Source organism: Candoia aspera, chromosome 2 (genome assembly GCF_035149785.1).
Source record: "Candoia aspera isolate rCanAsp1 chromosome 2, rCanAsp1.hap2, whole genome shotgun sequence".
NCBI classification, from domain to species: Eukaryota; Metazoa; Chordata; class Lepidosauria; order Squamata; family Boidae; genus Candoia; species Candoia aspera.
The window spans coordinates 187,360,869-187,384,271 of NC_086154.1; the positions used below are offsets into that span (position 1 = coordinate 187,360,869).

At 37.5% G+C, this 23,403-nt stretch overlaps 1 protein-coding gene across 2 annotated transcripts in view; it reads left to right on the plus strand.

Annotated features, from left to right (window-relative positions):
* The window catches only part of BNC2 (basonuclin zinc finger protein 2), a 402,994-nt gene that overhangs the window by 267,988 nt on the left and 111,603 nt on the right, over positions 1-23,403 (plus strand). For both annotated transcript variants that reach the window (XM_063295036.1, XM_063295035.1), the window contains one exon: positions 2,274-2,376. In XM_063295036.1, the coding sequence (XP_063151106.1) occupies positions 2,274-2,376 (103 nt within the window). The remainder of the gene's footprint in view (positions 1-2,273; positions 2,377-23,403) is intronic.

The following is a 23,403-nucleotide window of genomic DNA, read 5'->3' on the forward strand; positions in this document are numbered from 1 at the left end:
GTGTTTGATGTACTGTAAATGGCTGCAGCCACAGGAAAATACCAGATTCCCACCTATTCTAAAATGCATGGAAGCATTTTAAGGGCTCTTCCTCACATTGGTTGCTTCCACTTCCAAGCTCTATCCTGCCAGAGGAAGGCTGCAACCATGTGGTTGTCCTTAAGATACAAGTATTTTAAAGACAGGGATAGTGGATTATCCTGGTTTGTTTCTCTGCCCTCTCACCAAAGGTCAACTGGGCCTGGGAAGTGAGTTTTGAGAGATGTCTAGATAGCAGGTTTAGACAACTGTCAAAATCCATCTCTCCAGGCTCTGAACAAGCTTCTGGAAGCTTGTTTCCAGGCCTGGAGAGATGACAGGAGAGGGAGGAAAGATGTATCTTTATGTGCCAAGTCCCTGACTCCAGGGACCATCTAGGGGATCAGCTGCCAAGGCTGGGAAGAGTGGCAGAGAAAGAGGAATAGCCAGCTTCTTCAAAATCCCCAGATCTCCAGTTCAGGAGAAGTGATAAAGCCAACCCTGTACCCACCAGATATCCAATTCCCATGTAGCAGATCTACGGGAGCAGAAACTGTGATGAAATGTGAGGGCGACCCTGGAGAACAGAGGGAAGAGATGCTGCCTATGGAACGATCTTGAGTTTTGTTGCCAGCCCTTCCAGGCAAACCAAGCAGGAAACACAACTAGATGAACTAATTCTACTTTACTGTAAGGCTACATTAACAGAATCTTTCAAGTCTGAAAGTATGAATCTCTAACCCTCCCTATTTATTGCTTGAGTGGTCCGGGCAGGTCTTTCTTAAGTTTCTTCTTTAGACCGTCACCCTCTCTCGGACTCCCTTTCCTTTTATCTGATTGTTCCCTAGGCAGCATCTCTTCCCTCTGTTCTCCAAGGTCATCCTCACATTGCATCACAGAAACCCAACAGGTAAAGAGCAGGTTTTCTATGCTTTATCTGCTTCCTCTGTCAGCTGAGGGTCACTACAGCTCCCCCAGATCCTAACAGCTATTTGGGTAGCTACTTTTAAGCATAAGTTTACCACTCTTCCAAAAGAATGTTAACCCCATGTTGAGGCTCTTTTTGAACACAAATGTGCTTGTTCAGAATAATAGTAAACCCACATTTAGAAGTAATTCAACTAACAAATGACAGGTGGGGGACTGTACAACACGGTGTGAAACCTCCCTCTCACTTAAGTGCATATACATTTGTAAGCCTGTCAGGTATTAAGCCAGGCTAGTTAAAACATGCATTTAGTGCTCTTATGACAGAGCGATAAACCTATGTTTAAAGGTAGCCTAACAAGTAATAGACAAAGAAAGAGTTTGCACAATGTGGCAAGGGCCTTTCCCCATTATACTGTACTCCCTCCCACCTGGTAAGTGGTTTTCAAACATGGGTTTCGTGCTCTTCTGAAAGAATGATAAACCCATATTCAAAAGCAGCCCAAACAACTACTACTAACAGGTGTGGGGGAGTGGGAAATTTCATTGTAAAGTTGCAGAACTGACACTCTCTTTCTCAAGCAACACCACACAGCTCCTTCAGCTGATCCAGGTCTCCAAGCTGGGGATTGGCTCATAGATCTAGTGGTTACAGGAAGAAGCCAAGTCTGAAAGAGCCAGATTCTTCTTTCCAGGAAAATTGGTAGCAGAACAGTTCTGGAGGACAGTGCCCAGAAACAGGAGAGAAGGGCTATGCCCACAACAGCACAAAGTGGCCAGTAGTCGCTACACATAGTTGCTCTCCCATTGACATGGTGGTTGATCAGAAACACATCTGATTGTACCTGTCTGCTTCAATCTGAAACAGCTAAGGATAACTTAAGGCTGCCTCAGGTGTGGGTTGGGAAAGAGATGAATACAACAGTACATGGACGTGCCAGGACGTGCCAGAAAAAAAGAGGTTTCTGGGGTATGTTCATACTGTGGTTAGGTCAAAACAGGGAAATGGCCTGATAGTGTGTATAGGCCTTTGTAGCTTCCATGTTAAATGTAGATTGAGATATGATATATAGTGCCAAAGGGTGAACTATGATTTTGGAAATTTACAGATCAAATCTTGCCTCAAGGTCAGTTGTTTTGATGCCATTAATCTCTTCAATAACCCCTGAATTTGCAATGCTCGCCTTCCTCAAAAATCATTTTACAAGTTATACATATTGAGATAACGTATATGAAGAACTTTGAATGTTTTAGTTATAGGATTACCACTTATTCTTCTTTTTCAAATAAAGTTTTTATAGATGTTGGTTTCACTTTTCTTGTTTTAGGCAATACGCTGCACATTGGTAAATTGCACATGTGAATGTTTCCAACCAGGGAAGATAAACCTGAGAACCTGTGATCAGTGTAAACATGGCTGGGTGGCACATGGTAAGAACTTACTGTTTGTTTCTCATTGTGTTTTTCTTGTGTGTTTTGTGTGCATGTCTGCAATCCTAGACATATATGTGCATTGCTTTTGATCTAGAAAGATTTACATAAAACGAAGTTGTTTATACTTATTGATCAAATATCAAAAAAAAATGAACCTTCATCATCTATTGAAAATAATAAAGCTATTATTCTGTTATTCCAAACCCAAGTGGCCTCAAATGGAGCTAAACAGGTTTATCCTGCCCGTTCATGGATAGAGACTTCTTAGACTATCTTGATGGAAGATGAGCAGGTCATAAATATTCTATACAGTAAAACAGACTATGCTATACATACCTGAAAGAATGAATCCTAGCCTCTAACAAGAAATAGAAAGATTAGTACTCTTAGCAGCTCCATAAGATACTTTTACTTGGGATATATTACATTATATCCCAAATAAATGATTTATTACATTATTTGCTTTTTGAAGTAGACTTCTGCCATGTGATGTGCATTTTTGTCAATACTGATAGAGCTTAAAACTAGAAGACTAGAAGATTATTGAAAATATTATGGCAGTTTTAGTAAACAATCAGAAGATGAGGTTGAGAATCATGCTCCCAATTGTCTTAAAAGGAGTTGCACTGTGAATCCAGGTAGTCCTTGGTTAATGACCACTTGTTCAGTGACCATTCAAAGTTACAACAGCACTGAACGAGTGATACTTATGACCAGTCCTCAAAGTTCCAGCCATCTCAGCCCCCCAGGTCACATGATCACGATCCAGGTGACTAGCTCGCACTTATGACAGTTGCAGCATCCCGCATCACATGATCGCCATTTGCAACCTGCCCTGCTGGCTTCCCACAAGCAAAGTCCATGAGGAAACCAGTAGGGAAGTCGTTACCGCTCTGGTAAGTCATTTGCACTCCCACAGCTTTCTCCCCCAAGGAACCTGGCTATGGCACATGCAGCACACACCCAGCCCACGGAGGCCATCTGTGCACCCTCATGCACCTCATGTACCTGGCAGCAGCCACCTCCAGCCCTACTGTGCTCACGCCACACAGCCAATCCTGCACCCTCCCCCACCCAGCAGCAGCCACTTACCTGTCCACCAGCCTGTTTATGAGCCAGCTGGGACTTGCGACTTCCTGCTGGCTTCCCCACTGAATTTTTACCTGTAGGAAAGGAAGGTGGCAGGAAATTGTGAAGATGTCCTTGTTTACTAATCTGCAATCCTTGCTTAACAATGGCGTTGGGGAGTGCCAGGATTGCCATCAGTAAGAAATGCAGTTGCGTGATTGCAGCATTGCTTAGCGACAGAAATTCTGGTACCAATTGCTGTCATAACCCGAGGACTACCTGTACTATTGATGAAACCTGTCTTCAACCTGTAGGTTTTTAACATCTATTGCCACTTGCTAATATTTCCTTTTCAGACAAAGGGCTTGAGGCTGGCATGCAATGCAGAGTATACTTTATGGAAAGATTTTATAGATCTGTTTCAGCATAACCTCAGGTCTCAGGTGAGACCAAAATTGTCTTGGCTCTCCTATTGGATGACTTGGAATAGAGACCCTACTTTGTGTAGAGGGTGTAGAGTGTAATATTATTCATAGTATAAGAACATATTGTAAATAGTGTTAACATGAAGTGCATATGAAATAGATCTTAGGCCAAAAAATATTTTTAAAATTAACTGTATTTCAGTTAACCATAATTAAAATCTTTCACTGATTTTGTTTCTCACTTTTGTACCTGCTCTTTAGTGCCATGAATTACACATAAATTGCATACATTAGATGTGATCAGACATCACGTTAATAGTTAATGGTTAGTTAATAGTTTAGCATGTAGAGAACAAGCTGCAGCAAGCATCAGACTTGGGTACTGCCCTTCCTTTTTATCCTTAGGTGTGGCTGAGAATATACTTGAGAATTTCAGGGTCAAGCACAACCAAACTCTGAATAATGTTAACTATGACTTGTATAAAGAAGCAACTTCATTACTCATGGTTTGAAGTTGGTGAAGGGAATATGTCAACCCTATGTTTTGTTTGTTCTAAACACTGTGACAAAACACTGGATTGGAATGCCAGCCTAATCAGAGTGAGTAATGTCTATGGTGGCTGCATTGTTTCTTTGGGAAAACTATTGTTAAATAGCTGATAATTTTCTACCCAGTAATGATCTCTGTATTCCTTTCTATGCTGCTTTAAGATAGAATCAGTACATATTTCAATGCAGCCAGTAAAGTCTGATAGGAATTTGGTGTACTAGTGTGTCTTTCAAAGTCTGGACAATCAGACTAAGGTGATATATTCTCCAATGATGGAGTGAATGCCTTGACAGTTCTTCATCTTTCATAACAAGTGCATAGTATCCATAATAGTCTATAATGAAGTACACAAGCTGAAGGATGTTTTGCTTGAATCTTCTTAACTCGTGAGGGAAAGGAAAAGAAAGTTCCACCCACCCACCCCATCTCATTGCAAATCATTCATCCACCTTAAATAAAATGCTTATGGAAATGTTTTATAATGCTTCAGTTTATATCCTGTGATTCATTTTTAGCAATTCATGCACTCACTTCACCAAATTTCCAGTCTGCTTTTAAAAAGTCAATCAAGTCTCAGAGGCAATTGATAAGGTGGGGAATGAATGAAAAACTCACATCATACCAGTTATTCCTTTCTTTCACCACTTTTCTAACTTTCTAACCAGAAACAGAATTTGTCAAGAAACTAAGGATGTCCTTTAAGTTACTGGCTGCTTGGTGCTTTTGTACATCATGTTGAGTTGAGCATGGCTGCTTCCTTTCTGTTGTTTCTTTCCCAGATTAAAGGCTTTGTTTTCCTTGCAAGGAGTGTGTGTGTCTGTGTCTGTGTCTGTCTGTGTGTGTATGTGTTCCTTAAGGGACATTTATTTGGGGGAGGGAACTGAAGTGACAGTGGATGGAGTGGGGGTTGGAAAGCTTCCCAAGCAGAGATTGGACAATGGGGGAAAGAGGGTTTGTGGAACGGTGGGTCTTAGCAGGGACTGTGCAGTCAGAGTTCAAGTGAGGTTATAAAGTCTTGTGTGAATGGGCCATGGTAGCACTGCTACTTTTCCTCTCTGGCCATCTCCCTTCCTTTCTACACCCATTGCTGCCCACTTGGCCAATGAGGAAGGGACTAATGATGCTGTGGAATCTTGCAGGTGCTCTTTTGATGCAAGCACTGATGGAAATTGAGCAGTTTCTGGGGAAAATGAGTGAGGTCTTTTTTTCTTCAGAGTGGTGACTTTTGACTCAGTGTAATAACGTGCTGCCTTAACCACCAGCAAGGAGGTTTAATGGCTACCAGGATTAAGATATATTGGACTACAACTTCCAGAATTCCAGGCAGCTTGGTCAGCAGCATCAGACAGGGGAAGTCGGGGACTGGGCAAACATGATATTCAAATCTTGATTTGATGGGGAAATCTGTACAACATTTTAATTTCCCTGTTTAAGCATTCTGAAACAGTTTTTTTTATCATTGGCTTTATTAATGTCTCCATCATTTTTTATTAGATTATTTGGTTATTTTAAATATTTCTTATGGTTCAGTGGGTCCTTTTAACATTTAAGTAAGTTGGTGTATTAATTGACACATTTTGCTAACCTGTTGCACAAATATTTTGAACAGTTGCCAGGGTTCACAGCAACTCATTAGTATAGGAAGGTAAAATAAACAAGGCAGTTTACAGTTTATATACAACAAGATATATTTAAGGAACATTAGAAAGGAAACACATTCCTTGTCTATTGCACTCGATAGAATTTAATTCTGGTCACAGAATTTAATCTATGATGAAAGTCAGCCTTTTGAAGCCACTGTTTTAAGAGAGTGCCCATAGCAAAGACATGGTAACCCATACTTCAGGAATACACAGCAGTACTCTGTCATCCGCGCTGCCAAAGCTAGGTGCTTGCGAGATAGCTAGGCTCTCGCTTGTTACTAATGATGTGCCACCTAATATTGACAACCTAACTAATGCTGTCTTGTCACGAGCAGAAAAACTTTAATCAGAGATTTTAAGTCCAAAGTGAACAAAACCTAAAAGCTCTGTGACCCTGACTTTAACACAAGTTTATGCAGCCTGCAGAGCTGTTGCGCGCTTCACCTCCTCTAGCGAAAGACTGATTTCATAACTGCTAGCAGTCTGGGGGCAGCTGCCAAAGAGCATTCATTGTTTTGCAGGGTGTTTGAGGATATACTTGGGGCTTTGTTTGCTTTCTTTTCTAAAAATGTAAATATTTGAGAAAGATTACTACTGCACGAACTACAGGGTAGAATTTATACATGAATGAACAGCTGAAAGAGGGAAGTTGTGAAAGTAGGTTGGTTCAGCTAGTGTCTGCAGCCAGTTTGTGGCATTGAAGGGAGAATGCCTATTGATTTATACAGAAATCCCTTTTGCGAAAATGTGGTTTGTAAATAACTCTGAAAAAGAGGAAGAGTCAGTTCTGTCAATACGCTGATTGCTGAGTTTTGCATATCAATATCACTTTATAGAAACAATAGAGCATCAAAATAATGAACTCGCATAGGATGTGACTCTGGGTATTTTTTCAGCTTTTTTATATTGATTACTGCTATTTGTTTATTTTAATTTCACTGGTGTTTCCTACCTTAGCACCATTTGTGGAAAATGAGGGTCCAAATTTGAGAAATAAAAAAATAAGTGAAATCACAAAAAAAGAAAAAGGGAGGGAGAAGGGGAATTGGGTAGAGTAGAAAAAGAGAAAGAAAGAACATGTATCCCCCTTCTGTGAACCTAGCAGGAAGGGGGAAATTAATAGACAACTATTTCAGTTCAGGGAGTTGCTTTTGGCTAGGTAAAGGATTGTCATTAAGTATGTTTCTGTTTCAATCATTGAACTATTTTGTTTGAAAAACATTTTTCACATTGTCATGTGTGCAATAACACTTTATTTTACAAATATACTTTCTCAAGGCTCATGAGAAGGGGTAAGAACCATCCCATTCAATATAGTTGTCTGCTTCCTGTATGTGTGTGAGAGAGAGAGATACATACATACATACATACATACAGTATATATATCACAACTGTTCCTAATACATTTCTTGGGTTTGGTACTTAAAATTCCTATTCAGGAGATGAGTATCTGTGATAAACAAAAAATTTACATTTGAGAACAGCATCCGCCAACATGTGTACATTTCTTGGTCTTCTTTGAATAAATCCAATCACTGTGTTTACATTTCATGGTGAAGCAAAACTTGTGATATATACAGATAAATTTTACACAGACACTTTCCAAACATATGTGCATAAATTGATATCTTCAGGAAATGGCAAGGCAACTTGAGGTTTTCTAATTTAGCTACTCTCCAAAATCTTTAGAGGGTGTTCCTTGAAGAATGATTAAGGCTTTGCAGTTAGAGTACCTGGATTTTGAAATCACAGACCACTGCTGGTTACTATTCCAAACTCTTCAAATGCTTTTATTGTGTAATTTACCGAGTTACAGTAAGTTTTGCTGAATTACTCACTCCATCCTGCCTTTGTATTTTTTTTAATTAATAAGATTGTGTTAGGCTATTGATTGCATTTGGTCCTGAGGTGGCCCTGAAGGATCTATGCATTAGAGGTTTGATTTGAGTCATATGTGATTACCATGTGCATCCACAAGAAAAGGTAATTTCTAAAAATATTAGGAAGAGCTTAGGCCTGCTTATCAAAACCTTCTAATGTCTGATGCTATGAAAATGTACAGTGAATTCATAGATAATGAAAATATTAATTTCAAATTTTTGTCTTACGATACCATAAAGGCATTATGAATATTGAAGTTTCTGCCTGTACACACACACATGCACACGCACACACACAAACACACACACACACACACTAATTTGTATTTGTAGCCTATCTTTTAGGATTACAAAATGTTGTTGTTGTTGTTTGTGGAGATGGTGTGTACAGATATGTAATAATACCCATTTAGATTGAGAAAAAGCTCTACTATTCCAAGAAATGAATCCAGATCTGTCATTCATCTCTGAGCCTGTTCAGAACCATGCTCATTTACCAATATCAAAATTGCACATCAAGCATTAAATGTGGATATAAATTTATATTCTAATCTAAAATTGAATTCAGAATGAATGTCTTGTTCATATTATGTCACAATAAAGTTCACAAATATGGAAATGGGGATAAAAGTCCTGTAAAAGAAACTACAGTACAGTAGAGATATTCTTCATGTCACTAGTGAAAGCTCCCAGCCATTTCTGTCTATGTGTCTGTCTTCCTGTCTGTCTATTTAATGCATAAATTTATATTTCTCCTTATGCCTTCTTACTGACCAGTCTTCCTAGGGAAAGATTTTGAATTAATCAGAAATTTCCATGCTAGATGAAACAATAAAGGGAAGCACATTACTTGACGGAAAATAGGCAAGTGGCTTCTCAACCCTTCCCACCGCAGTGCAACTACTGCTATAATTCCTCTTCCTCCTTCCTTCTATACCACCCTTTTGCAAAGGCCCCAAGATACGTCATTATATTTTTCACTTAATTAAAAGAGATGGTGGACGATTCTGCTGCTGCCGCCATTTTCTGTTAAACATATTTCCATATTTGTGAAGCCTCTTGGGCTGCCTTTATTGCCTGATCTGAAAAACCCAGTGGGAGCATTTCCCTTATCATATCTTCCCTTGAGATATAACTGAAGCATGGGAAGCCAGGGAGGCATCAATATGCTGTAAAGATTTTTGGACAGTGAAAAGTAAGACATTTGCATCCAACCCATAGACAGAAAGTGCAAATAAACAACATTCCACCAATGAAAATTCCTTCAAAATTATATTCTCTTACGAAAAAAAAATGGAAGTAATTTTTCTTTCATCAGTTGCATGAGAACTAGTAGGAAAAAATGTCTGTGAATTTCGAGTCCATAATCATTTTATAAATCACCCTATACACTAGTTGGAAACATAATTTAAAATATTATCTTGGAAAGTTGGCAGACAATCAAAATTGAAGGCATACGAACCTCAAAGTATTCTAAAACAGGGATAGAGTAGTCCCTGAGTTTCCCTGGCCACTCTTATTTCCCAGAAGATAGTTCATTAACCATCATAGTCCCAAAGTCTTAAAGGTAAAAATTAATGGTTTGAATTTATCAAATCATTGTAAGTAATATCTTCTAATAACGATCAATAATATTCTGGGCCAACCAAATTTCAATAGACATCTTAAAGGTATGTAGCTCCATGTAGTCTCCGTTGTAGTAATCAAGTCTAAGTATTGCCAAACTATGCTAGGCTGGGGCACTGACATTTCTATTTCCTGCCATTGCCAAATGCAACACTGAATCCAAGAGCATGCCACTTGTGAATGTGTTTCCTCAGAGGCAATTATTATCTTTATAAAACCTGTACAATCCTTACTCTAGTGTGTCTCCTTCCTGACTGTTTTGTCTTTTCTGGTTTAAGCTTCAGTTTATTAGTTCTCATCTAGCCCATAAGCACCTATAGAGTTTCTTTGATTTTAGATGAAAAAGGCAAAAAAATGGCATGTCATTTGCATATTAAGAGTACTCTTAAAAACTGTGTGGGGCACTGTACATCAATGACCAAATTGTCGGTATTAACATACCAATACCAGTATTGTGAGGCAAATCATGTCTACTCACCCCCCCCCCCCCAACACACAACTGTCTCTGGGGGAAAATGTCATCACTTTTTGAGAACCAAGAAACTTTTTCTAATAATTTATTTCCTTTTTTCTTCAGAGATACTAAATGTACCATGTCAGGTGAAGAATGGATTCATCAAAGGATTCTTTTTGCAGCACAATAAGTATTTTTGTTGGCATTAATACAGCTTATTGAGTTTGACCCTGCACTCTTATGCTGTAGTGGTAATCCAGCCATCAGTACTTTTTAATGTTCAGGCCAACAATTACATAGCTTATAGCAGCCTATCCTTACAACTGTGGCTCTTAAAAAGGAATTGGTTGTTTCTCAGGCAACTTTCTGGTGTTTAAAGGATTTAAAGAACTAAACTGTTTTAATTTGTGTCCAGCTGAAACTTGGCATATGTTTTTTTTCAGTTTGGAGAAAGATTTATTTATTTTTAAAATGGTTTAAATTGGCTAAACCATTTCCTAGGTCTGGAGTTGTCAGAAGATTTTAAAAGAGAAAGAGAAAAAAATTGAACCATGTTACAGGATTTTAAAAAATACAGCTGACATTGGCATTTTATAAGCATTTTGATTTAATGCAGATCATTGCTACTGAGTATGGAAAAAGAAGTAAAACCAAAAAAAGTTACAGTAAAAAAAAAAAAGTATTTTCTTAACACAACAGCCTCACAAGCAAAATAATTGCTGGCGTGATCCACATCAAAGTACAGTGAAGTTGAAACCTGTTTATTTCATTGGGGGAAATAGCATATACTTAGTTTATTCAGCCAGTTTTAGATAACAATTATTTTCGAGAACCATTTCAGTCTGGCTTTAAGCCTAGCTACAGGACAGAAACTGCCTTGATTTCTGCGAGAGGGTCTTTGCTGAAGAAGATGTTAGAGAGTAAAATTTTGGTAGTTTCTCTTGGATTTCTCTATTGCTTTTAATTCTACTAAGTATGGGACAGGTGGGCAACCTTCACACCTAGGGCCACATGAACCCCTCAGCCTAACTTCATGCATCCCCTTGAAGGCAGTCTGTTCAGACCTCTGGCAAACGTAGTATGTTCCTGCGCTATGGGTGCCTAATGTCTCTTTGGAACATCAGCAAACTTTAGAGGCCAGCTAATGGTTAGTAAAGCTAAGTAACTGCAGAAGATCAAGCCAACTAATTCTAGTTTTTTCCCCATCTTTTTCTATTAATTCCCCTAATAACAGTTTATTCATTGCTAGTTTTCTTTACTCTCTTAGGTAATGGAATTATTTTCAATACGATCAGCTTAACATTTTTCATTAACAATAAGATACGTATTAAGCTTATCTTCCTCTGGAGGTTCTGACTGCACTATTGGCGGCTGGTGCTCCATCTGTCACTCTCATGTGCTACCCCTGCCCACTCTGAAGAATCTGATTGATCCTCTTTTTCCAAGGTTTCTGTGTTTACAGAGATTTAGCATGTTTTTTGGTGTTAGTGTGTGTGTGAAAAAAAAAAATGCCAGATTTCATGTCTGATACATGTTACCCACATTTGGAGTGGTTATTTCCATCTTGCTATATGTACAGTGTATGAAAATAGTATAGTAGCTATATGGATGTGAAAATAGTGTACTGTGTTAACTCTTGGATTGGCTTTCCTATTAGAACTAAGAAGCTTGTAAAGGAAAAAGGCATCTCCAAAGCGGTGCCTGCCAGTGCCTGTTTTGGGAGTCTGTGCTTGCTGGAAATTCTGGGAGCTGTCATCTGAAAACACTTAAAAGGCACTAGATTTAAATATCTTTAAAGGTTTCATTTTTATTCCTTGATAGCTAACTCAATCTTTAATAAAAGCAACAGGTATCATTCTAAGACCAGCACTGACAATGTTCACTTGGAAATCTAGTCATAAAAGTATATAATTTCAGATACTGAGTTTCAAAGATTTTAGCGTAAGCTACACATTGCATTATATCTATTGCATAGCATACAGCTGAATTCCCACTCCCCCGCCCACACCAGTAATTTAGATTTGCAGGGTCCTGATCCAAACTGCAAGTGGGAAAGACTTTAGCTTTGTTTCCATTTTTTTCAACATTCCCCTCCCCAACACAGGAGGTGCATTATGAAACAAAATGCAGTTTAAATCTGAACCTGCAAGTTATCGTCCCAATTCAGACTTCTCCGGTCTGCAAGCAGGGGCCCTGTCCAACTCCAGATACTGCACACAAAGACTCACTTGAGTACTGTACTATATATAAAATGTAAAATATGATTTGACTTTTATGCTACTTCCAAATATGGCTTTGATTATGCAGTCACCCTGTCTAATGTATAAAAATTATACGTGGAGGTCTAGATGTCCACATGGCAAGGCCTCATGTGGCGCAGAGTGGTAGGCAGCAATATTGCAACCAAAACTCTCCCCACAACCCGAGTTCAATCCCAGCGGAAGCTGGATTCTTGGGTAGCCGGCTCAGGTCAACTCAGCCTTCCATCCTTCCGAGGTCGGTAAAATGAGTACCCAGCTTGCTGGGGAAGGTGACGACTGGGGAAAGCAATGGCAAACCACCCCACTATAGTCTGCCAAGAAAACGTCGCAAAAGTGGCATCTCTCGAAAGGGTCAGACATGACTCAGTGCTTGCACAGGGGACCTTTCACCGTTTTTCACAGAAGTCCACATATTCTGTTTCTTATCCCACCATCTCTTTTTTCTTTTCATAGAATATCTTTCAGGAAGGAAAGATTGAAGAGCTGCACAATGCTTTTTTATTCATAACACTAGGAAATGTCTGTTTAGAAATAGTTTTCTCTAGTTTAAATTATTTATGATGCAGAATTTCAAAGCAAGTATTTTGGTTGCCTGTCTGCAGGCAACAAGTTGCTACAACTGAATCACATGCTTTAAAAATCTTTCCATTTTAGACAAAGAAAACACCCTATGTGCCTCTAAGAGCACCTTATGCTACACATGAAGTGCTGTGACTATTATTTTATTGCGTTTTATTACATCATAAAGTTTTATATCTCTCTAATGATCCTACAGGAGGTTTAATTGTTTATAGGAACATCTTAATTAAGTAAAGTTCACCAGGTTAAACAGAATACAAATTGAAAGTGTTAAAAGTGAAACAAACTCCACCACTGTGCTGAAATGTAACACCATTAAATTAAAGCAGAAGTATTTGATTACAAGAATAAAAATGTCATATTCCCTTCTGAGGATATATAGGTTTGAGTAACTTTTCCATTGCATTTCAGTATTTGCGCTGAAAACTGCTGGATAGAAGGGGAAAAAAGCACTAAGTTTGGCTACATTTGTAATATTTTTGCTAAAGAATATATTCTGAGATTAGCTGAGCAGACTCCTTAAGGTTTCTTAATTATCCTATTCCCATTTGGGCTTCAGAAATAGGAAATGTACTCTGGATTGTACCCTTAACAATGCTAAAGATTTCTCTAATTACAGTCTAATTGACTGCACTCAAATTTGCTGGAGTATATTTAATCTGGAGCTGAAATGTGAAACGGTCACAGTAGATGAACTTTATGACAATCACTCACAAGTGTCCTGTTTAGTTGCAGGGCACAAAGGAAGGGTGATTAAAAAGGATAATCATGACCTGACTATTGGCATATCTTATGGACTTTATAATAGCATGACGAGTGTCAGTTATGAGGAGGTGCTTGTAAAACTGCCTTAATTAACTTATATTCTCCTAATTGCAATGCTTGAAATCATTATTGATTTATCCAGAGGTGCACACTGGATATATCAGGTTGTAAGTATGCTGCATATTCAAGCAGCATGGACAAAGGAAATCAACATTAGTTACTTCTGTAGGGCTATTTCAGAAGTGCATTCACTGTTTTGTATTTTTTGTGTGATTTTCTGTTAAAGAGAACATTACCCTCCAAAAACCATAAACTTGTAGATGGGAGGTGATTTCAGAGTTCTCCTCTAAGGTAGTAGAGTTTAAAAAAAAAACAGATTCTGTTGGAAATGTGTGCAGTCCTTGGAAAGTGAGGTCTGCTTTGGTATTTTCACATGAACAAATAGGTAACCTTTGCTTTTTAAAAAAACAACACTGTCATCTTCTACTTGCTTCTACCAAGAATTTTGGAATTTCTTTCATTTGATGATGATGGCTATTGTTATTAGAAAAGTTCTTGGCTATGGTGACAAAGACCCATTCCCTGCTGCCATAGCACCAAATCAGCCTGGAAATGCAGATACAGGCCAAGAATGAAGTAGTTATAGCTCTTTCCTTTATTCTGGAAAGCAATAGAAAAAACTATCTGGGACTTCTGGGAAAGAAACGGTGAACTGAAGACGACTGCGGCGGAATGAAGAGCCTGTGAGTAGACTGACTCTTTGTAATTCCTCTCCGGACAAGGAGAGGACTTGAGATCGCCCACAAGTGCTCCATATAGTTGCTCCTTGCAAGGAGACTGCAAAACAGCAGTCTCTGGTGGGTTTAGAGATCTGGAAGATGAGGGAATAGCCATCTTTTTACTCAAACCACAGTGAGCACCTTCAAAAGGACACTGGGTTTGCATACTTCCTTTTCTAATCACTTTTGGAAATTGCTTGTTAACTGCTTTTCAGCTATTAGGAACCTTTCAGTCAATATGTTTTACAGCACTGGGTGAGTTTCCTTCAATCTTTAGCCAAAGAAGTTTTAAATACAAGTTAAAGGACTAATTTTTTTTTTCTTTTGGAATAAAACAGAAAAAGGGTGATTAGAATTTTAATTTTGGAAAGTTACAAAAGGACTAAGGGTCCAGATGGATTTGAAATAAGATTTTGAAATTAATTATAAGAAACTTTCCTATGGGAAAATGCTTTTGTTTTGAATTCCCTTTAAAAAAATGATATGATGAGACTTGGAAGGTTGGATACCAGAAGGAACTAAAGATTACAATTAAAGGAGAAGAACACTTAAATTTGACTTACTAATACATAATGAAGCAAAATATTTTAACATTAGACATATGGACAAAGAATATTTTTGAACAATGGTCCCAAAAGTTAATTTTAAGAGTGTCTGCCTGTATAGATAGACTGTGTTTCAAAGATGTTAGGAACAAGTTTTATCTGGCAAGATTGAGACTGATCTGAAAGTGAATTTAAAAATGACAGGCTACAAGAATGATATGGAAAAAGATGCTACACTGGACATTCAAAAGAAATGGGCTAATGTCTTGATAATTAAAAAGGATACACAAATAGCAAACCAAGAGAGTGGCCTGGATAATTTTCCTATATTGGATTTACAAAAAAGCCTTGTTAAAGCTTGGAAGAATTTTGCGAGAAGGGACAAAGAAAAAATGAAAAGAAATCAAGTTCTAGGATATTATTTGAAGGGACTAAAGATCAAGATTGTTAAAAGTAAAAGGAGGGAATATAAAGTTGGTTTATTTGATCAAGGTTTAAATAGATATTTATTTATTTATCATTTTTTTATCACCGCCCATCTCCCCCACACGGGAGATATGTTATTATCTCTGATAACCCTTAATGGACTATTGCTGATCAGGATTGAAATGACAAGGTTTTAAGATTTGTTTGTGGATAAGAGATGGGATATGGGAAGAAGAGATCATTTGCTGTATTTTAAAAGAAGGTGATAAGTTACTAAAATTGTTTATACTTGTGATGAAGGGGGAAGTCACTTCTTTATATATTTCTTTTCTTTACTATATTCTTATTTTTTCTTTTCTATTTTTCTTACTATTTTTTCATTACTGCACTTTCTATTTTTTCTTTTTTCTTTAGTTTGTATTAGTTTTTATCTTTTTAATTGTAACTTTTAATAAAATTATTATAAATTGAAAGAAAAATCTGGGATGACTAAGGTCCTGTAAAGACTATGAACCGAAGAAAAATCATCTGTTGAATGAATTTTATCACAAAGGGTATGGAAGTGCATACTTAATATTGAAATTTAATATATTAAAACAATATATTAATTTTCCAATTAAAGATTTAGACAATCTTTCCAAGAACTCTTCATCAGGAAAATGGTAAAAAAATCTAAGAGAAATAAAAGTTAGGTAGAAAAGTTAAATGTGGCTGGTATTTAAGTTATGTTTGCAGCAGGATTACCTACATAAAATAGAGTCTTAGGTGAGTCTACAACTTGCAAATTAGGCCAGTCAGGTAGAGAAATAATGTATGGTTGCAACAGAGACTCTCCCCAAACCAGAAAATATTTGCTTTCATTTTTGGAATATATAATGCAACTATAAAAGTAAAAGCTTCTTGCATCTTTAGCAACATGCAGTGATTCCTTGATAAATGGAAAACAAGAATTAATAAAATATATCTAAGTGTACAACAGTTACCTAAAATATGCTATAGGTTGCTGAATGCTGCTTCCCAAAACTCCCACATAATTCCCATGTTGAAACAATTGCACAGATTGCTAGTTGCTTTCTGAACCTAGTTAAAGTTAGTCACATACTTTAAAGACTAGTGGGTATCTTCTATGAGTCCTGGTGCTTAAAATGTTTAATATTCTGCTGTTTTACTACTATTTCTGTAAGTCACATGAGCAGTTAAGGGAGTGGGTAGCATACAAGTATAATAAATAAATAAACATGCATTCTGAGCAGGAGACTTGTGTTCAACAAAGCCAGCTATCAGGGTCTAATTATAGGATCAATCTCTTAAGTTTTGTATTTTTCATAATTGTACCACTTAATAGTTCCAGATACCAATATTTTAAGGAGAATTAAGACCCTTCCTTCCTTCCTTCCTTCCTTCCTTCCTTCCTTCCTTCCTTCCTTCCTTCCTTCCTTCCTTCCTAATAATTCTTAATAAAGATGAAAGAAAGAAAGAAAGAAAGAAAGAAAAAGAAAGAAAGAAAGAAAAGCTGTTTAGCTTGGAGATGTTGATAGGCAATTTTCCCAACAAGCCAATGACCATTTCAGGGCCCCTTAGAAGAAAGAAAGCAAAGAAATACACACAGGATATTCCTTTTTGATATTCCTATTTCATGCAAGCATTGGCAGAAACACTGACAAGCAGTTCTTCATATTTTATTATGTTCTTGTCTGGCAGAATCTCTGTCAGGCAAAAACCTTGTCAGCGGAAAACCTGTCGTAGGATCAGAGGAGACAAAAACAGGTGTCACACAGACAGTCAAAACTGAAAAGAAAAAAAGATTAGGCTAAAGAGAAAGAGGCAGACAATTACATTAATGCCACTGCTTTTATCTTATAGATGTGTGTTATTATCTCGGGGTGCTGAGTGCGCAATTGCCTCAAAGAAAAGTAGACAGGAGACAAGGGAAACTTGATAGTTATTAACTGAAGAGGCAGTGTGTCAAAGCTGGATGAGGTTCAAAGTTTTACAGAGGGATAAAAAAATGCAGAAGCAAGCATCGTATGTGAACAAATCATGGTTCTGCTTTCGGCTATGTAAATCGGTAGCCGTCTAAATTTTTACTTTTGGAATCAGATCATACAGATAGAAATTAATGAAGGCTTTATTTACAGTTTTTAAAGTAACCTTTTCTATTTTGTGTAAATTCAGTAGATTTATGAGTGGGACTCTCTTTAGTTTATCTAAACAAATGGCTAGGAACTGCCAGACAGGTGTTTCAGTTTTGTTGGGTTCAAAGCACTGTTCATGCATTTTGTTACTACATTTGAGCAAACTATACCTACAAACATATCTTTATTACGATCAACAATCCAGAAGAAATAAATATATTAATCTAATCACCAGGAATGCAGTATTTGATAGTGCATTTTAACTGCAGCAACAACACAACATTTAGTCACAGAACTGGTAATGCTCGCATTAAAATCAAAAAGTAGAAAATTCATATAACAAGAGTCTGCAAAAGAGAAGACCCAAGAGAAATCCTTATGTCCCTGTAAAAATGTACCAAAAGGTACCACTACAGCCATGGCTTACTGTCCCTTCAGCATTCCTACTGGGCAAGTATTCCAAAATCACTAGATCCAAATGTGTTTGCTTTTGAGGCATGAAGGAAATTGAAACCATTGCTCATGTACTGAGCAAACTGAAAAAGAGAAGATCTTAAAAGTTTGATGTTTCTGTATTTAAAATTTCTCTAGTACTGTAATGCTTCCTTTTGGTACATTTTAATAAGTAGAACCCTTACTAGAACATTTGAAGAGGCATCTCTTCAGAATATCCACAAGGGGGTAAGAAAGAGACTTGGGATGGGGCAGTATTGTCAGTAAACTCATAATGTTCTCAAGGCCAAATTATAAATGCATTCTAATAAGTCTGCTGTATTTATTATGGTTACTTGCATGTTGTCAAAATACCCATAGTTTTCTATGCTACTGTATTCAGCCAGCTAATGTTCTGGCAACCTGCAGCATCTATCAGGTCCCACATCTAACAGGGGATCACTATTATCCCCCTCTGAACCCTTGGACCTGCTCCATTGGTTTTGCACAACTGCCACTCAGCAGCCCTCTCCACCAGCTGATCCCTGCACAGCAACGCTAGAAGTTGGATTTCCAGACATTATTGGCATTGTCTGCTTCTATTCAAGATTTAGCATGGAGGGTGAGAGCAAGTGAATGACCTGTGGTGACAGTAATAAAAAGGACGGATCATTCAGGGAGGTGCCACCACTGAGGACATCTTTCACGAAGGTTTCTCAAAATCTATAGTGAACACTACACTTTCAATAGAAAACATTTCAATTCAGATGTCTATTTCACCGTTCATTCTATGTATAAAATGAGTGAATCGGCCAGCACTTTAAGATCTTCTCTGGAACTATCTATCACATGTAGTTGGAACCAAGTCCTCTATAAATGGCTCTACAGCATAATAAATCCTTAAGCCACTGATTTTAAAAAGCTCAGTATTGGGGGAAAGTGGGTCAGGGGGAGATTCCTATTTTCATTCCTTGCTCATCTGTTGTACAAAAAGTGTTGAGCCATAGAATCCAATGTAAATTAAAACAGCAGTCTTGGATTGGATTGGTTGATTGTTAATGCTACTGGATTTTGTTTGCAATTTCAAGTTTCCGGTACGTTCACCATGTGTATCTCAACTGCTAACTTTCATGATCAAAGACAACTTGTCTCAAGAATCGCATTTGTATTTCTGGACAAAACTAGGCCATCAATATATGCTCAGGTTTTCTGGTACCCATAAAAATATACTCAGTGTGCATAGCTATGGCAGTAGTTTTGGGTCAACAAGAGGTCTTGCATAGCTACAGGTAAGTTTAACTGGTTAAGAAATATGTGAAATAGAAATCTAGCTTTTACCTTCTGGCACTTGATAAATTGAGTAAAACACTTGCAATTAGTGTAATGCACAGTGTATATTTAATTTCTTTGAATTGTCCGAAGTCTAAAATCCCCAATAAAATATACATGGAAAAGCAGCTTTCCCCCCTTCTTTCCTTCTGCAGAGTTAAAATTGGTGTGCTATGTAGTAACTTAGAAGTGTGAACTAAACAAACTAACTAGATGTTAGATTCCAAAGCTAACAAACAAATATACTCACTTACATCTTATTCCAAAGATGTGCATGTGTTATGAATCACATTTGAGTAGTTATTTTATCATCTGTTGGAGTTTGCTGATTACGTTTATCACCTTTAGATTTGATTTGATTTGATGCTGCCCAACTCTAAACGACTCTGGGCAGCTCACAATACACCGAAACAATATAAAAACTATTTAACAAAAACAAACAACAGAACCAGACTGAGGAGGGAAAAAATGGTAAACCGAGAATACCCCAAAAGATTACACCAGCAGCTAACAAGTGGGCACCAACCATCCTGGCCCAGGACCTGAGAGAACAGCCAGGTCTTTATGGCTCTTGAGAATACTGTACCAACAGAATGGGAGCCATCCAGATGTCCGGGGGGGGGGGGGACCTCATTCCAGAGGGCAGGTGCTGCAACACAGAAGGTATGTTTCCTGGCTCCTGACAGGTGACATTGTTTAATCAAAGGAGCCCAGAGCACAGCCATCCTGTTAGCTTGAATTGGTTGGGCAGACACCCTGGGAGATAGGCAATCTCTCAAATAACTGGGCTGTATGCCATATCGTGCTTGATAGGTCCAACAGCAACTTGAATCGTACCCAGAAGCAAACTGGCAACTAAAGCAGCTCACGGAGCAGAGGTGTCACATGGACGTACCATGCCCATAACTGCCTATGCTGCTGCATTCTGGAACACTTTAATTATAAGTTTGTTATTATGTTTATGTTTTATTATTGTTTTCCTTGATCATTATTTGCTTGCAAGGTAAGATAAAAGTATAGTTAAGTGACCAAATAATAGAAGGAAACATATTATTTGTAGATATTTGTGGACCAGAAATCCATAAGTGGATATCACATGGCCTTGTTGCCACACCCAAGACAACTCTTAGTGTGATTGAGGCAGTTCTATACTTGCTGTGTTTTAAGGCATTTGGCAGCCTAGGTCCTATGTACACAGCACTTCACAAACAGTGATCACAAGCACTTAGTGGCAAAATATCTCAAGTCCAAAGAAAGGAAACTATGGAAAGATTTCTAGGAAGCAGATGCTGAGCTGGTTAATAAGAGATGCTATAACAAATTAAGTACTTCCTGAAATTTAAATTTATCATTGTTAACTTATTGACAGAGTACAGACAGCTGTTTATGGAACTTTTTTGTAAAATATAAAGAGAGAATTTGAAGTATCTTTACACATGTCTTGCCAGGTATTACTGATAAGCACCAGTTTTAATTTGCTTCAGATGTAAGTCCACTTAAATGCCAAAATAAAAAACAAAAATGTCCAGAACCTAGGAGCAACCATCAAAGATAATTTCTTTTTGTGTTCTCTCAACCAAAGCATCTTCTGGTAGGTTCACACAGGATATTGCAGTATTTTAAATATTCTGATCTCTAAGTATGTAGGACTTTGTATGTCAAAACTAACCCATTAAACTGCATCACCAAAAAGACTATTTGCTAGTCAAGCTGTTGTAACAAGGTAGTTACATGCTTCATATAACCAGCTATAGTTAACAAATACTTTATAGTTGTTGGAAGTCCTGGCAAATCCAGCATGCCTCATTACCATGTGAATTAGCATGTAAATTGAGTTGTCCCACAGTGCAACTCTGAGGAAGCTGTTTGTTGCCACTCCCACTTCCTCTCTCTCTCTTCTCTCCTTCTTCCACCAGGAGCTAAGCACAAGGCTGTGTGCTGCTCTCCTCCATTCTGGGCGCCATATGGTGGGCCTGAAATTCCCCTTTCTTTCACACAGCTCTTGGCAGCAAATAGGGCTGAGGGTTTAGGGGAAACTAAGTATTTAGAAAGAATGGAAGAACAAAGGAACTTCATCTTTTCCTCCAAGATGGATGTAACAGAAGCAGCAATAAAGTCAGTAAGAAATTATTTTACTTAACTTAATCCGTCTAAGCGTGTGATTCTTTGTGCTTGGGAGGGCTGAATGTGTAAGATCCATAACCTGTATTTCTCTGGCATGCTCATTGAAGCTATTTTAAGATAATATTCTTTTTCTGTGCCAGCTTCTCAGCTGTGTTATAAGCTCTGCTCCATTTCAGTGGTTTTAGCAGGCCACTAAATTGGCTTCAATAATGGCCATTTTCTCCAGGGATAGCTTTGTTGGATATTAGTGCTCTTTTGAACTTTTTATGTCTCTTCAATTCACTCCCTATTTAGGGAAGGAAGAGCAGATTCCAGAATTCATGAGATGGGGGCAAGGGAAGATTCACTTAACTTTTTTGAGGTAGCACTTTAATCCCTTCCCTTCCCAAAAGCCATTGCATCTATTTAGTTACAGTGGTGTAGGGATTCCACTTATATTTTATTTCAGAGAATAATAACTTGATAAGCAGTGGTCAAGTGACCATGCAAGATGCACCAAACTGATGATCATTCTTTGGGGGAAAAAACATAAAAATGCATGAAATACTTTAACTTTTTTCTTTTATTTTAAAAAACGTCCTTTGTGCACTCAGTGTGGACTCTCCTCCAACAAAATAAGCAGGACACTATAAACATTTTCTGATTAGATAAACATTATTTGAAAGAAAATATAGAAGGAACTATAGTGCTGCGTTTTAGTATGGGCATGCTGGGACTTTTTTTAAAGTAGAATAATGTGTGAGTATTTGAAAAAGCATATATATATGTGGGTATAAATAAAACATGCCATCTGCAAAAGGTATAGCTATTTTCTATTACCCTTGGATTTTTTTTTTTCTCCTTGTGAACAAATAGGAAAATCTGTGGCTATAAAAAGTATTATCTGGAGAGGGGAAGGGAGAGGAGGGTAGGATATGTCCTTTCATTACTTGACTCATTAGACTTGGTTAATGAGTCACTGGAGTTGGGTGGCATATACATTTAATAAATTATTATTTTTTTATTAGTAGTGCAAATATACAAACTCTTGGCCACCTCCAAGACTTGGGTGTCCAACTAGAGGGATTATCCTCAAGGCAAAAGTCTTGAAAAGGAATAAAGATCAGTTCAGAACTGGTTGAATTACCATTTCCTGATTTATCCTTGCTTGATTAAATTACAATTACTTGGTAGCTACCAGCTTCTTTCCACTAAAAAGAATAATATTGAGATAGTACAAATTCTACCCTCAAAATAAAGCAGAAAAATAGTAATACTGTATTTATTTCAGTCCAGCATGGTTAGTCAATAAGGCAATCCATTAGAAAGAAAGGAAAAAAGAAAAAAGAGCTTAGCAATGTAAAAGTGCAGTGTGGGAAAATATTTATAATAATACAGTGTTCCATTCAGGAAAATTCAGAGGTCAAATGAAACAAGCACATCTCTTTACCTTTGAAAACAGCATTCATATATATGATTCATGAACTCAAGACAATGGTTTCATGTACTGTGTGAAACATATAGAGGCTCTCTTGGGACTATGAAGGTGAAGCATTAAAATAACCTTAGAAACATTTCCAAAGGAAAATATGACACTATTTCTGGCATCTTCCCAGGGAAAAAAAAAAGTCTGAAATGTATTGCATGAGCCTGCTTAATACATCTGAATCTTCAAACTGAAAAGTTAAGACTATTCTATAAGATTTTCATACATTCCTGTAGGCTGTGCAGGAGTCTTCCTTATCCCAAAACCCTTACTGTGAATAAATGAATATTATTTGAGGGAATTACATATAATTAATAGCTTAATCAAACTCCGCTGTTTGTTTTGCTCATTTGAGAGTTTAAGAGTTTAAGTGGTTTGTATTCACAAAGCATCCAAAGTACTTTACTATTTACTATTACACCCTTTTTTTTTTTTTTGCATTAAAGGAAATGTGTTGCTTTAAGCTATCTATATTGCCTCTATAATAGTGTTGCCATGGTTGGCAATTTGTGCTTCAGAATACAGAGTTTAGCATGTC